General features: G+C 42.2%; 1 protein-coding gene across 1 annotated transcript; it reads left to right on the plus strand.

Annotated features, from left to right (window-relative positions):
* The first annotated feature begins 11421 nt into the window (after nucleotides 1-11421).
* On the plus strand, nucleotides 11422-15246 carry FGF19 (fibroblast growth factor 19). Its single transcript, XM_062000456.1, has 3 exons — nucleotides 11422-11650; nucleotides 11738-11841; nucleotides 14914-15246. Exons 1-3 carry the CDS (start codon nucleotides 11422-11424, stop codon nucleotides 15244-15246), a joined length of 666 nt encoding a protein of 221 aa, XP_061856440.1.
* Nucleotides 15247-15923: the final 677 nt, after the last annotated feature.

Raw genomic sequence — 15923 nt, forward strand, 5'->3', positions numbered from 1 at the left:
TTTAGGGGATGGGGAGCTGGATAAAGACCATTCATAGCTCAGAGTTAATATTAAGATTATATCAACATAATCTGATAAAATACTTAAGTTCTAACTCCTCCTTGAAAACCAGGGGAAGAGGAAATGTTTAGCTCTATACAAACAGTAGCGGTCTGGCTCATAAAGAGGCCTACAGCAGCCTATTTAAAGAACAGTGCACACGCTTAGGACAATGTGCATCTTATTAGGGAAAGGAAGCATCGAAGAATCAACTATAATATACACAGCAGGAAAAAGTAAACACACTCTGTGATTTTAATGTGGACAAAAATGGTGGTGGCAGGGAGAAATTCTGATTCAGAAAGGTCATTCATTCGCCTCTGCATTCCTTCCCCACATTTACATGCTGCTGGCTGAATTCATCAAAGGTCTTCATTATTCACTCTTGGCATGCATAAAACAATCACTTTCAGATATAATGACCTAATTACTCGAACAAGACAAAGGAGGGGGGGAAAGGCAGTTATTTACTTCAGATGTTAGCATTTAGCAGCAATTCAGGAAAGAGATTTAAAGGACTTGTGTCACCTGTTTAAGATGTGAGAGGCAGTATTTTTTTATCAGGCTGGGTTTTGATGGCTACAAACACTGGTGATGACTCCCTTTCACTCTCTTAGGCTGCTCCAACTTATATTTCTCTCTCTATGAATCAGGTAGGTTTGAACAGCTGCAGAATTCAGATATTTTCACTGTGTTTCTCTTCCAGCTTCACTGTGATCAACCCCAGCTCAGCCTGCACAAGCAGGGCTGGCCCAGGGGCTTTTGGTGGTGTTAGGAGTTCTACACAAGCCTCAACAATAAAACCTTGCCTTTAAATGTCATTTCTGCTCCCTCTGTATACTTTTTCTGCTGTGCAGGTAAAAGAAATATCAGATGCAACAAGGGAAAATTTTAGGCTGAGTATTTGTAAGTCAATGCATAAATGGGGTGATTTATTATTCAGACTTGCTGTGTCTGAAAAAGAGAAGTGGTTCAAAAGGTGCATCCCTGTGGTTCTTGTTTATTTTGTGGTGTTCTGTAGAATGGCACAGTAGTAATGATGTAATCTTACCAGTAAATGTCCCAGTCAGGCAGTGACTCATTTAGAGTTCCCATGATTACAGAGAAAAAAAACAGGTACTGGTGTTATTACGATGCTTATCAGTGCTGTGTCATACACATAACCATATTAATTGTCTCCATTAAAAAGAGTTGATTCTGGGGACAAGAGTCAAAGCACAAACTCTGGAGCCTCTCTGCACTTTCCCCTACAGAGAATATTTTGTTTGCCATCCTAGTACCTCTGCAAGTGTGGAATATGTGTCCAGTGTTAGTAAATGCTCACAAACCCTATGGAGCAGTTTGCTCAAGCCTGTTATACACACGTCAATATACACCATTACAGAAAGATCTAGCTCATTTCCCAATTACTGAACATTTCACACTGGATGGCAAATGAAAGGCTTAAGCCCCAGTGGGATCATATGTGTCTGACCCACAAATAATTGTTTGACATCAGAAGGTTTATTATCTCCTAGTAGGAATGAGAAGCATATTTCTTAATAGATTCCCCACCCTGGGCAGTGCAAGCCTTCCTTTGAAGAGTGTCTCTATGGTAATTGATGTTAATGAGCAGCAAGCCAAGGAGAAACACTGGGTCACCAGGTAGGAAGCCCCCCAAGAGATAATCTAATTACTCTCCAAAACAAATTACTTTCAACCAAAACAAATTACTTTCAATCACTCTGCAACAGATAAGATCAGTGGAGGGAGCTCAAAGCTGATGACAGCTGGAGACTGAGGCTTCATGAGGTTATGGATTGATCGCTTTTCTCTTTGGTCCGTTTTGTTGAATGACAATGGAGTGACAGAAAACTGGAGCCAAGAACTGAGCTCCCTTTCATTTCATTCAGATGAATGTGGAAGACCTGCCAACTCGATGCTTTTTTTGGTGTGTGGCTCATCGATCTAAAATTGGAAAAGCTGTAGCCATGCATGTTTACATCTGTAACAGAAGAAAAACTCTCTAGGGATAAATGTACAGGCTGGGAGACTACAAAATCCCCTCACTGTACATCGTGCTCGGCAGAATAAGAGAAAAGATAACATTGTTTATTTGTGCATGCACATAAAATGTGAGGCAAAATGAAGCCTTCACTCTTATGAGGTCTTAACAGAACGAAGTCTTAATTGATACTCTAATAATGTACTACCAAGAATTGTTGCCAAAAGTCTGACTGTTCCCACTGAAGTAAATTATTTTCTTCCATGGAAGGCAAAATTTTGGCCCTAGCTCCTTTTCTTAGAAAGCAACATTTTTCTGAACATTAACTTAGTAGTAGTATTATTGATAGTAATAATCAGTACTATATGGTGAAGTGGGCCTGAAATACAAACAACCCATGAGGAACCACTGCACTGACCAAACAGTAAGATCTATTTCAGTGCAGGGGTGACCAGACAGTGTAAGTGGGAAATCTTACCACATTCTAATGACAGTACAGAAGGAACTTAGCTAGTAAGGATTATAAATTAACAGCAAAAGCTGTAGTTAATATGTTTGTCACTACACTTCTCAGGAAAGCAAATGTTAAAATGCAGCTATAAGGGAATGTAAGTCAGGCAGGCAGTTAGTGTGAGAGGTAAATGATTAATCAAGGAGGTTTTATATCCCTGCTCTTTGCCATCATGGTGCAGAGCATTGCTCCTCCTGTCCCTGCATGTCTGAGGAAAAGACAAATTTGGGGTTTACTGTCTTTTGAGAAGGGGCTACTGATACTGCCACTGGAGCCATAAATAGGAAGGGTTTGTGTAGGGACCATGTGTAGTTCTGCTCTTCTTTATTTCGTTAGTATTGGCTAGTTCCTGCTACAGTATTATACAATCAATGGCACATCTGCCTCACTGAATCCAAATCACACTGATGGCAATAGGTGACATATTAGCCAAGAGAATAGAAAAAGGGCAGTCTATTGCCTAGCAATAGCAGCTTTTCTGCAGTGAGGTTACAGGAACAGAGATCAGTAGCTGTTTTGTGGCAGGCTTTATCTGCTAGAGACCTCTGATAAAGAGTAATATATAGGTCTCAGGAAGCCTTTGTCGTTGACTGACACCCTGGTGCCCCACATAGAGCCATGAGAAGGACTCCTGCCCTGCTCTGGAAATCTCCTGAAACAGGTCAAATTCAAAATCAATTTGGGGGCCTATCTTTCCACTTCTCTTTGCAAAATAAGTGCCTAAGTCAATAGGTCCATATCCAAGAGTATATGAACTGGAGACAGGTCCATATGAAAGAGGTACCATGACTCCTCTTTTTCACCCTCAACATTTTGGTCTGTTTTGTTCACTTCAAGAACTGAGTTGTCTCTGTCTCTTGTCAAGTAGGGATTCTCCTGCTGCCTCCAGCCATGAAAGAATCAATGTTTGCTCTCATGTTTGGCCCATAATGTTTAAGGAATTTCATTTCCAGGAAAATGAATAAAAATTTAAGACACCTTTAACATAAAAACATTTGGGATTTGAAGATGGTAAATGAGAGTCCTTCTGACCATTACATGTCTGATCACAGTTCTAAAAACATATAAAAAAATATCAAGTTTGATTCTACTTCCTACATCAAGTCAAGGTACATAACATACACAATAGCCAGACAGTGGGAGGCTGTACATTGCATTTCATGTTTGCTGTGATGTTTAGATAGATAAATCCCTTGTTTCAATACATATATTTCTTTTCACATTTCAGCAATGCTTCAGATTTTATCTCATACTGAAACAAGTTATTTAATGGGTCTGAATTACTTTTGGAGTAAGACCTCAGTTACCTATTTGTTTTCTCACTAGTCAGATGTGTAAAACCTAAGTAAACTTGAATTACTTTCTAAAGACCATCCAGGCTCTTTCCATGCTGATTTGTTCTGCTTCTCTTACTTTCAAATGGCCTTTTAATTGGCCATTAAACTAGGAAATTATGGCTGATTAGGATCAATCCAAATGCAATGTTTTGGATGGACTAGCTATCTGAATACTATTCTTTTAGATCCCATGTTACTTCTGCATTGTCAAGTAAAGGTCACTTTTAGCTGCATTGGCAGGATGCTTCAGTAACCTTTGGCCTTCAGTTCTTGACCCTAAATGTCCCACAGCCATGTTTTGTGGCAGCAAATGTGACCAGTTAAGAAGCTGCAATAAGGAACATCAGAGAAAGTTACTCATTTTCCTGAGTCGTGGCAAATCATGGAGCTACTCTACCTCTGTAGTATAAGCTTCCTTTCAGTAGAAAACTATTTCCTACACTACATCCAAATGGAAGAACAGTTGTTAATAATCTACAATCATTTTTTTTATTTCTTTTAAGGTATTTCTCCATGGTTTCAGGCTCAGGATATAGGTTGAGGTGAAAGGTAGATTTCTGTTGGTTTAGCTGAATCACTTTGCTCTCCAGAAGCTGAGGATATGACTCTGTGCAAAATGTTCTTAACAGCCTTAAATGATGCCATTAGGAAACTTTGTACTTCTGAAAGTTTACATTTGTTCAGAATTGTTTAATAAAGGGCTTCATCATTTAATGGTTACACTCAATGGTCTTAAAGGTCTTCTTCAACTGAAATGATTCTATGATGCTGTGATTTCAGTAAGAGTCCTTCCTGCAGTATCATAATCAAAAGCGACGACATTAGGTGAATAAGAGCTTGTGAACTGAATTGACACTTTGACACAACGTTCACCTGCATTCACTAATGATTTACATCTCCCTAACAGTTTATCCAGTTCTGTCGATGACTTGCTGTTCCTAGTAAAGATAAGCAGCAGAGTGTAGCAAGAAACAATAGGCAGCAAGGAAATTGTGGGTCTTAGCTGACTTCCTTAATTCCCTTTCTACCTCTTTTCCTCCACAACATGGTAAATTGTTGCAATGTGCTCAGCACAGACCTCAGACTCCTTTTTATCTGACCTTGGTCAAATGTTTGTACCCCATATCCAAAACCCTCACAGCTATCTGCAGCAGACTATAGGCAGAAGCTCCCTAGACACATGCAACTCTTGCCTTTCACATCTTTTGGTCTTAACGGGGCTGAGCAGTTCGAAACTAACATGTTGAGGGACAATTTGAAGCCAGGAACTTATCCACCTCTGTCCTTCAAGAGACTCACTGTGCCAAGTATGCCTTCCACAGCTTTTAGCAGAATACGAGAGTGGTTTAACAGCAAATAAAGAAGACCTCCAAATAAATGGAGGTCTCTTGCTCTGCAGTACTTTAGACCTCTCAGACCTTCCCTAAGGAAGTACAAAGTCAAGCCTAGCAAGTAATTGGAGCTTACAGACCCTGACTCTTTGTAAGCACTACTTCTTACCTATGTTTGTTCCACTATGTCTATGACTAAGATGTGTGGTATCATTCTCCTGAGACAGCTGTAGTGTGTAAATTTTACATACTGTAAATCCTCAGGTGAACATTGTGAAAGCATCTTACCTTCACGGGCTGCCAGGGACAACTACAGTCTGATCCTCAAGGCCATATAAGTTGTAACAATTCTTGACTGGGTTCTCAGTCATTCTTGATTCTAGATAAAATACCGTTTAGATGGCCATAAGCCTACCATTGCTGATATAATTTATTATATCATCTTCATAACTAAAAGACCTTGTGGTACCAATTTGACAACTAATCAGGATTATTATTGTAAGTGTTTTGAGAAAACATCTGCCTTTAAGCAGAGTTGTAATTACATTCCCAGATATCTAGGAGGCCTGGCTTCAAGAGCAGAGTGGGGATTCAGTGTCTCACCAGACAGACAAGCATAGCTAAACTGCTTTCATCACCCTCCTCCTTTCTTCTGACTTCCAAAAAATCACCACCTGGGAGCCTCTGGCTCAGTGTCCTTGTTAACAAAGAAAACAACTCTGAAGCTCCAGTGAAATGAAGTTAGACCTTTGTGGAATAAATTCATCCCAGATATAAATCAGTGAAATTTCTCTAGAGTCAGGTTTGGTTTAATGTGCCTGTATTGGCCTTATTGCTGAAGTCCCTGCACATCTCGACTTCCTGCAATGTTTCTTAGGACTGATTTTGTGGTAATTATCACTGTATCAGACTGAAAAGGATCACCTGATTAGTTCTGTCTCTCCAGGTCTTTGGATGTGTTTGAACAGAATCACAAGTCTGAGTACATGCTCTTGCAAATTTGAAGCAAAATGCTACTTTGATAGTTTCCCTCCTTTTGTAGTATATCATCATCTTCTACTGCTCCCTTCTCTTGTCTATTAAAGGAAAAAATAATTCCTATGGAGTTGTAACTAACAAGAGAAAAGTATAGGTAAATACTCCATGAAAACCACTTTAGACTGAGAAGCTGATGATCTAGAATTACTCCTTCCTGAAAAGGGTTTCCTCATGGGTTTCACAAACCCACTGCATAAACAAAGTCCAAGGGCATTACTCCCTAGGTCAAGCTAGAAGTGGAAAGGTAACCTGCTGGCAAAGAAACTTGCAAGCATTAATTTCTGATGTGGGATGCAGGTTTGCTCAAAAGAATAATAAAAAACTAACAGTCATTGACTTAGTGTAAATAAGGGGCTGGAGAACTAATCTACCAAATATGTTCCCAGAAAACCAATGAGGCTGCTTCCATACTAGAATTCCAGAGGATTACATAGCACACAGAAACGATGGTGTGGATTTCCAAAGTATGGAATAATGACTTACAGTGAGGAAAAAATGCATTGAGGCCATTTGAAGCTGACAGGACTTCTACTCCAAAGCTCACAGACTTAATCAGAAGATATCGTTTGACCGTGAAAGCTTCAAGTCAATTCCAGGCCACGTATCACTCTCATGAATGCAATGACTGATAGCAATAGTCAAGAAAGCAATAGATAACATAATGGTGAGAGATATTTAGAATAAGCTGCCTCTCTGTATTCATTGGAAAGAACCAGCAATACCATATGAAACTTCGAAGTACAGTAGCAACAATCTCTCCAGCACATTGACCTTCTTTAGTGGAGTGATTTTAGAAGAGGAACCTCTTGGGAAGCTGGTCATTTTGAAAAATCTCAAAGTATTTGATGAATTTAGATCCTGCTAATTCACTTGGGACTATTATACTGTATTATTATCTGGGGAGAGCCTCCGTGAATGTTGGTCCTGTCGTATGACATCCTGTCAGTGGGCGCACGCAGCGGGAGCTGTGGAATCTCAATTCTGTGCTCATTCACAGCCCAGGGAGAAATATTGTCACCTTTATGCCTCTTGGATTGCAGAAGCAGCTGGGAAGCAGAGAAGTCCTTGACATATGGTAGAGTAACCTCTCCTTCTTAGGCAGGTTTTTTAACTTGTGCTGTGCTGATAAGGCTCTTTATAGAACAACCCAGTGCTCGAATAACCGCATATCGCAGTGTACTGTGTCTTCACTTCTGCCTTCCCTCATTTGTTTGACATCCTCTTCTCTACCAGAAGCAAGGGAAAGAACTGGCCTGTTCTGCTGGCCCTCTGCCATGGAAAACTAAAGGCTTTCTTTTTGCTGTCACTTCTGGGATGACATGCAGGAACTGCAGCAGAAATCAGAACCCAAAGGAATTAACACTAGCATCTCTAGCTCTGCTTGGGACCTTGCTTCCCTCAGAGTATTTACACCCTCTGTAATTCTTCCACTTCCGACTTCACAGAAAAGCAGTAAAGACTTCCAAATCTCTTCTCATAAGTAATATTGGATCACATTAATGTAATGACTACTCTTAAATCCATGGGAGATTCCAAAAACACCCCAAAGGAAGCAGAAAGTCTTTCAAGTCTCTGTACATTTCCCCCCTTCCTGCACATACCCAAAGTTTTCACCATGATATTCGGAAGTTACTTGACTACTGAGCAGATACCTCTTCCTCCTAAACACATCTAATTCATTACATTTTTACCCCCACTTAACCTTGAGTGACTCAACTATGTAATTTGTCCTTTGATGTCTACCAGGTAGCTTGTTGTGACTACCTTCTACTCACAGGTGGCTTCAGGCCTTATTTCTGGTCATTTATGGCCACCTTCCTTGGTTTTATTTCATATGGTTCCAATGATGTCATTGCATAGTGAGGCACAAGCCCTCTGTTAACTTTTAGGCACATTCCAGGGTCTCTGGATGTCTGACTTTTAAATGTAGGCAGTTATGTTCTTGCAGAACTCACTCAGTTCAGCTTTAGTGTAACAGAAAGCTAAAGTTCACATTCTGCAGAAATTACGCTGGGAGACTGAAAAGTGCAGTGAAAATAAATGATTCATTGCAACAGGTGAAAATGCTTTTGCAGTTGTGCACTATTTGGTCAGGAGATATTTTTATTCTACAAGACCTTTGTCCTGGTTTGGTTTTTTCCCCAATCTCCATAAAAGCAAGAAGTCCCACCTTACCAGGTTTCCTTGTTGCAGGCTCTGTTTGTATGAGGAGCAGGTCCAGCACTGGAAGTGATGGTGTGATTCAGCCTATAAGACATTTGTTCTGCAAATAATTTTTTTGTCTTCAAATACATTTGTTGGAAAATGCCAAGACATGTGTCTTTCTCTTGCACTTTGGTAAAAAGATGCCAATAAATCATAAAGTTCAGTGACACAGGCAGGGATTGAAATGAAAATCATGTTACAACTCTCTTTTTGAAACAATGACATCCATTAACTCATTTAACTCTAGCTAAAACTAAAGTACTTAATCTAAGTTAATCATCTAGGTTTTGGTTTTTTACAGACCCAATAAAGATGTAGGCACTTGGAGAGATTATTTAACTCATATCTCTTAAACAGCTGTTTTGAGATAGGATTGGTACTATCTACTCCAGCTAAGTACTTGGGGACACCCCTGTCACTGACTGCTGAGGGACTTGGACAAGTGATTTAGATTGAAAGCCTCCTATAACAAGAGAGGCCATTCCAAAAACTTAGTTAAGTGCTTGATTTTCATTTTCTTAGACACAAACCTTAAACATTGGTCTACCTTACAATGAAAATCATTTTTAAAAGCATTCCATTGATTGTTAGGAAACGTTCATTTGTAGATAGCTTTTCCACTGGTTTGAAATAGCACTTAGTGCAAATGATTTGTCCTTTCTGCCTCAATTTTTGATCTTCACAGGGGAATAATAACCCTGTCAAAATGAATATACAAGTTGCAAGCATCGGTTCTTTACTGCTCAAAATAGTTTGACTTGATGAAGAAAATGAAGGCTTGTGATTGTGAATATTATTCACCCTCTAGTATAGCAGAAATGGTAATCATGAAACAGCTTCCATTCACCAAGATGCACAACAAAATGAACTAAAAAAGCCTTTCAGATTCATTTCAGACCATAACCTCTGTGTGTGTGGTGGGTGCTCAATACCTTGAAGAATGCATGTGTAGCCAGGATGAGTTACATGCACAACTGCTGTGGGGCCCAGGGTTGCAGGGCAGCAAACTGCCTTTGTAGCAGTCATGTAATAACATTGCAGAATTCTGTAGAGGAAAAAAAAAATAGGGTCTCAAATGCCTTAGTATTATTTACTGGGTTTATTTTATGAACTTCTGTGATATTTAAAAGGTCAGAATTTCTCACAGCAGCCCAGGATTTAAGGGTGCAGGAGGAGATAGCTGAAAGTAGTCCTGGGTTTTATTAATTGTTCATCAGCTGTGCAGAGAAAATGGGCTCCTCTTTGGGCATCTCAAGCTGACCATCAAAAAAATCTGAAACACTCAAAATCAGTAGTTGCTTTTCAAAAGATTGGTGGCATACAATCCCTTATTCCAGGGAGCTTGTGATGCAAGACCCTGATCATTCAAATGATGATTGATTGATGTGGTTAACTTCAGTATCATAAGCTATACATGATAAGAAGTGTAAGCATTTATACAAGTGCAGGTCACCACCGTACAAGACTCTATACTTTCATATGAGCTTATCTGTGTGCACAGACTGAGTGGGCTAAGTTTACTCATAAAGTTATTTGTGTGAGTGTTTACAGGAGGGCAATGCAAGAGTAAAGACAAAAGGATTAAAGAAGGTAGTAAAATATGAAAGCTATATTTGAAGTTGATGGGAAATTCGTTGTTTCAGAGAAGCTGCTGGGGGCATGGGGTTATCTTTTGCTTAATTGCTATTTAAGTGTCCTGGGGGGAAGTAGTTTGGGGTTTTTTTTCTTTATAAAATCCCATCACTACTCAGTTTCTCTCTTGAGATCTGAGCAAATTCCTTTAATCTTCAGTTTGAATGGGTAGCAGAAAAGAAAACACAAATGTCCTAAAATGTACTTGAGATGCAAAAATCACACGACAATCCAAAACGCCTGTGTCTGCTTCTTCCCATCTCTCGTGGCGCACTCGCCGAGTGAACTCCCAGGGAGGAGTCCACGCGGAGAAAGTCCACACACAGACCAGAGAAAATAATCTTTGATGCTGAGGGATATGCCGTTTTACCACGCAATTACTTGTTTGTCTTTCCTCAATCTCTTTGTACAAACGGGGACGAAGAGGAGCTGGAGAGCCCCCCAGGCAGCAGCTCTCCCGGGGTCTGACCAGCCCGCATCCCAGGTGCCAGGCTCCATCTAGTGACACAGCCGGGAATGACCGGGTGGCAATAAAGCCCGGGAGCAGACCAGAGGCGCCATCCCGGGCTGTGTAAGGGCCGTCCCGGACCGTCCCGTCGCGGCTGTGCCCCACCGGCTGCTGGAAACCGGGAACGGTGGCACCGCTCTCTCAGGGCTCCCGTGGTGGCGACATGACCCCTGCGCCTAGAGGTGATCCGAGGTTTCAAAAGCATCTCCCGATGGTGCAGCTCTCATTTCCGAAAGGAAAATAAAAGATGGGCAAGGGCTGAGGCAGCAGCTGAGCTGCGGCGTTGAAGGCGGGAGGGAGGTGAGCCCCGGGCTGATTGTCTCACCCCACTGGGCATATTCGGATTTACACGCGCGGATTTACACGCGCCCACCCCTGGTCTCACTCCCGGCGCTCATACCAGGGCCTGATGCAGCCCGACCCGGCCCGGCCCGGCTCAGTCCGTCCCCTGGGGGCAGCCGGGACCGTGGGGCTCCAGTCCCGGCCCGACGGGGAGAGATGCAGTCGGAGACTTGAAGTGGGGGAGAAAGCTCGGAGATGCGGATGGGGAGGGAGCGACTTCAGGATGTCCCCTGCGAAATGATGTCATCCGATCAATATTTTCGGGGGGAGTGACCGATCCGACCAATTCCCTCTATGAAATGGGGCTCTATATCGGAGCTGGATGCAGCTGAATCGATCGGGCTGATAACGGAGAGCTATAAAAGGCCGGGGGGCTGGCTTCGTCCGCGCTACATCCTCGAGGCGCAGACAGCGCAGAGAGAGCCCGGCAGCCGCTCCTTCCTCAACGCCCGCCTCTCCGCGCCTCTCCGCGCCTCTCCGCGCCCCTCTGCGGCATGGTTCCGCGCCGCGCAGCCTGCGCCGCCGCCCTGGCGCTCCTGAGTCTCGCCGCCGCTGCCGTGTCTCTGCCTTTGCCCGACGCCGGTCCGCACGTTAACTACGGCTGGGGGGAACCGATCCGGTTGCGGCACCTCTACACCGCCAGTAAACATGGGCTTTTCAGCTGCTTCTTACGCATCGGCGGCGACGGACGGGTGGATGCCGCCGGTAGCCAGAGCGTGCAAAGTGAGTACTGGCGGTGCGGAGGACCGGAGCGGGATGGGACGGGCCGGGGCTGCGGAGATAACGCCGCTCTACTCTCTGCCCACACAGGTTTGCTGGAGATCCGCGCCGTGGCCGTGCGGACCGTGGCCATCAAGGGCGTGCGGAGCTCCCGGTACCTCTGCATGGACGAGGCGGGACGGCTGCACGGGCAGGTGAGCTGCGATGCCCCCGTTCACCGGCGGCTGTGTCCCGGGCTCGCGTCTTCTGAGGGAGCTTTCCAGCCCGGCCGCCGCATTGAAGCGGCAGGCGAGACCGAAGGGCTGACATTTTATTGTCGCTGCGGTTGGTACTGGGTTAACAAAGCTTTCAGGTCTCCCCTCCAACCCCTCATCTTTCTCAATGGGACCGGTGATTCCTGTCACTCTTATTGCCTAAAAGGCCGTTAGGATTCTCAGCAGGCAGCAAGGAAGTATCTTTTAGAAGGCAAAGTATTTGTTTAATGTCCTCTGCCAAAGTATACTGAAAATACAGTCCAGGGGAAAAATTGCATTTATGGTTAGGAAGCCTCATCCATCAGTGGCTGCATTTCTACTGCAGAAGTAGATTAAGTCACACCTCTGAGGTAACACCAAACAGAATTAGGATTCCAAGGAGAAGAGGCCCTTTGTCATGATAACATCCCTTGGACTCCAAGGGGCTGAGGAGTTCAGTAACCCACTGACACTCCTTCGTTAGACCATGGATTTTTTTCCCTAGGTATGTCACCATAATCGGCTGGTCACTGTCCACAATATAAACTTGGTTTTTTGAGCCACACAAATAAGTTGCCAGCTCTAGAATTCGAAGGGTTTCAGATTCAGCCAATGTGTAACTGCTTTATGACAGTCTGAGTTTCACGTTTTTATTACACTTGATCCTGCTCTGATTATTCTGTCAAAATTTCTGCTGGTTTCAGTCAAGCAAGGGCTTGGACCATGATCAAAAGTCTCAGTATCTTTAATAAGAGCAGTATTGGTGTAAGGATGTTTTTGAATGCATATATAACATAATATTAAGTCTTTCTTTCTGAATTTCCTTGCTTTTTTGGGCTAAAATCAATGGGTGCTGTGATAAGGTGCATAAGTTCAGATGATATGGTAGGTCAATTATTAGCTTAATGCTTTAATGTATATCCAAAGCAAAATAACCAATGAAAACAAAGCAGAGCCTGGATTCTGCTCCCATCAGAGCTGCTGGCTGGACTTTGGCAGGCACAGGACTTTAAAATAGCTCTCATATAACACTATTTTGAAGGCATATGTACATGCCTTGGCAGAGACTGGGCAGTGTCTAGTATTAACCAATGGGTTAGTTTTTCTCTGAAAATGCAATAATGTATAGCTATGCCACCACATCAGTATGTTGTGGACACCTGCTATCACCTCCCTGTTAACAGCCCAGACAGGTAGCTCTATGGACAGTTCTTTGCCTTATCAACCCTGTGCTCAGAAGAGTAAGAACGAAAGGGCAAATACTGGGGACTGAACTGGACAACCACCTGGTTCTCCTGAAACAATGGAAAATGAATGACTAGGGTTGATTTTTGAATGTGCAGTGGGTCATAGTCCCTAGTTTACTAACTGCTGAATATACTGACATACTATGTATTCCTCCTGTGGACAAAACAAGCTGGAAATATAAAGTGCATTTGATACTTGTTTTTAAAAATACACTGGAGAGGATCCAAATGAAGTGAAGAGAGAATGGTACAACTGAGACATGTGGGGCACAATCAATAACTGTTGTTTGTAATGTGCACTTGCTCAAGAAGCTTTTTCATTTCATCACCCTCGTGAGTGAGTCTGAGCACTCATAGAAATAAGGACAGCTTAAGTTCAGCCGTACATTTGTATCATACACACAAATGTTTCCTGAAATACAATGTGTGTAGAAGGACAAATATTGTGTCCTTTTATTGGGAGAAAATGGCTTTTCTAAAATTACCTGATTAGTTTAAAAAGTGCTTTTAAAAGACATCCTAATTGTAGCCCATATTATTAAAGGTGTTAGATACTGAAGAGTATCAAACATGTTCTCTATTCAGACACGCAGAGCATTCATGTAAGGACACTTATCACTGAGGCATAATCAGCAATTGTCTTTTATTGACCATGAGTTCAACCACCTGTAGTGGCTGAGCCTGAAATAGCACCAGACGTGTAAGAAATCCAGTGCTTGTGCAAGGATTTGGGAAGGTCTGACCTGGTGATGCAAACTCCTAATATACTATCTGTACAGTATATCACAAATGTAATTCTACAAATTCATACTGAAGAAAATCTATTCTACACAAAGTTTTTAACTTGTACTATTATTAATTTGACTGTTCTAAGCAATGTATAATGAGAAAATAACATGATGTTTACTGCCTTTTGTAATTTCAGTAAATACTGAATCAAAAAAACCCAGCAGTTGCCTTTTTTAGTATTGTTTTACTGTTGGCCACGTTTGTGTAAGTGCTGCCATTGAAAGCACTGTGTTCCTACAGACCTGATCCTGAAGCCCTTACACAAGCAAATCTCTAACAGAGCTGGAGTTTTATACCTGTGGATTGTTGGGTTAGGGTTCATGACTGCAGTTAAGTACTGTCAGCAATTGAGGACAGTTTATCTAAACAAGCACTGTCATCTGAGATTCATTTGCCCTGTGCTCAGGACAGGATAAGCATGGTAGAGAAGCACATTTCCAGATTTCAAAGCTTATTTAATGTAATGATGTACATTAATGTCAGGAGTTCTGGATTAAGTCTTTTAATGTCCTAAAATTCATACTATGTGCCCCATGGGGACCACTGGTAGAATGGAATGGAATGGAATGGAATGGAATGGAATAGAATAGAATAGAATAGAATAGAATAGAATAGAATAGAATAGAATAGAATAGAATAGAATAGAATATTCTAGTTGGAAAGCACCTACAACTATCATCTAGTCCAACTGCCTGACCACTTCAAGACACTTCATCTTGCTGGCTGTGGTCCATCACTGAAATATAAGTCACCAGAGCCACGGGTCCTACCTGCATCCCTGCAGCAGCCAGGCAAAGGGGCAGCAGGCAGCTCACCAGCATGGATCTGACAGTGAGGTTCACAAGATGCACCAAATTGAGGCATCTGTGACAAGCCAGAGGGGTCACTCCCAGTGATAGCATGGAGAGAGGGGCTGGTTGCATCAAAGGTTTATCTTGTGTTTGAATACAGTGTGTCTGGTGGGTGTATTTAACTCCTGCTACTCCTTGCTCTTCAGCTCAGGTATTCCACTGAGGATTGTTCCTTCGAAGAGGAGATTCGTCCAGATGGCTACAACATCTATAAATCAAAAAAATATGGAATACCAGTGTCTTTGAGCAGTGCCAAGCAAAGACAACAGTTCAAAGGAAAAGATTTTCTTCCACTATCTCACTTCTTACCTATGATCAACACTGTTCCCGTGGAGTCAACAGACTTTGGTGAATACGGTGATTACAGCCAGGCCTTTGAACCAGAGGTGTACTCCTCGCCTCTTGAAACAGACAGCATGGACCCATTTGGCATCACCTCTAGACTGTCACCAGTGAAGAGCCCCAGCTTTCAGAAATGACTCTGATCACACACACACACACACATACACACATACAAACATTTTGAAAGAAACATTGCAGAACACTGCAGGGTTTTAGCTTTTTGTGTAGTGATATTTCAAACTTTTTCTGTGTATTTCAGGATGGAGCCAGCCTTTCCCTTGCAGTGGGTTGTACCTGTAAGAGATGGTAATGCAAAGGCTATTCTATAGTCTAAAAAATAGCCTATCCATAGGTTTATTTGGAAAAGAAGGAGTAAAAAAGAAAAGCTCAGTAGCTTCATCAGAATTCCTCCAGAATTCACCAGAATTTCACCAGAATTACTGTGGTAATGATAAACCATCATTTTTCTACATCAACTTCATTACCACATCATCTGTTATTTCTGCTTATAGGAACAAATACAGAAAACCTTTTCCTCTTCAGAGACCCTAAACACAAATATTTGGAACAAAACATGACTAAGGAAAACCTAGCAAATGTGGTTACACAAACTAGGGATAATGATGTTTCTTGAAAAGCTGCTGACAACATTCTGGGGAAATTGTCTATCAAAAGTATACCAGAAAAGACAATTCTTGTATATTGTACTTCCTCTTCCCTTTGAAAATCAGGGAAGAAAGGGAAAAATTTATTCTTTCCCATATGTCTAAAGGGTATTTTGGAAAACTGGATCTTTGATTTCTTCCATAGGCTC

The sequence above is a fragment of the Colius striatus genome, chromosome 7 (assembly GCF_028858725.1).
Source record: "Colius striatus isolate bColStr4 chromosome 7, bColStr4.1.hap1, whole genome shotgun sequence".
NCBI classification, from domain to species: domain Eukaryota; kingdom Metazoa; phylum Chordata; class Aves; order Coliiformes; family Coliidae; genus Colius; species Colius striatus.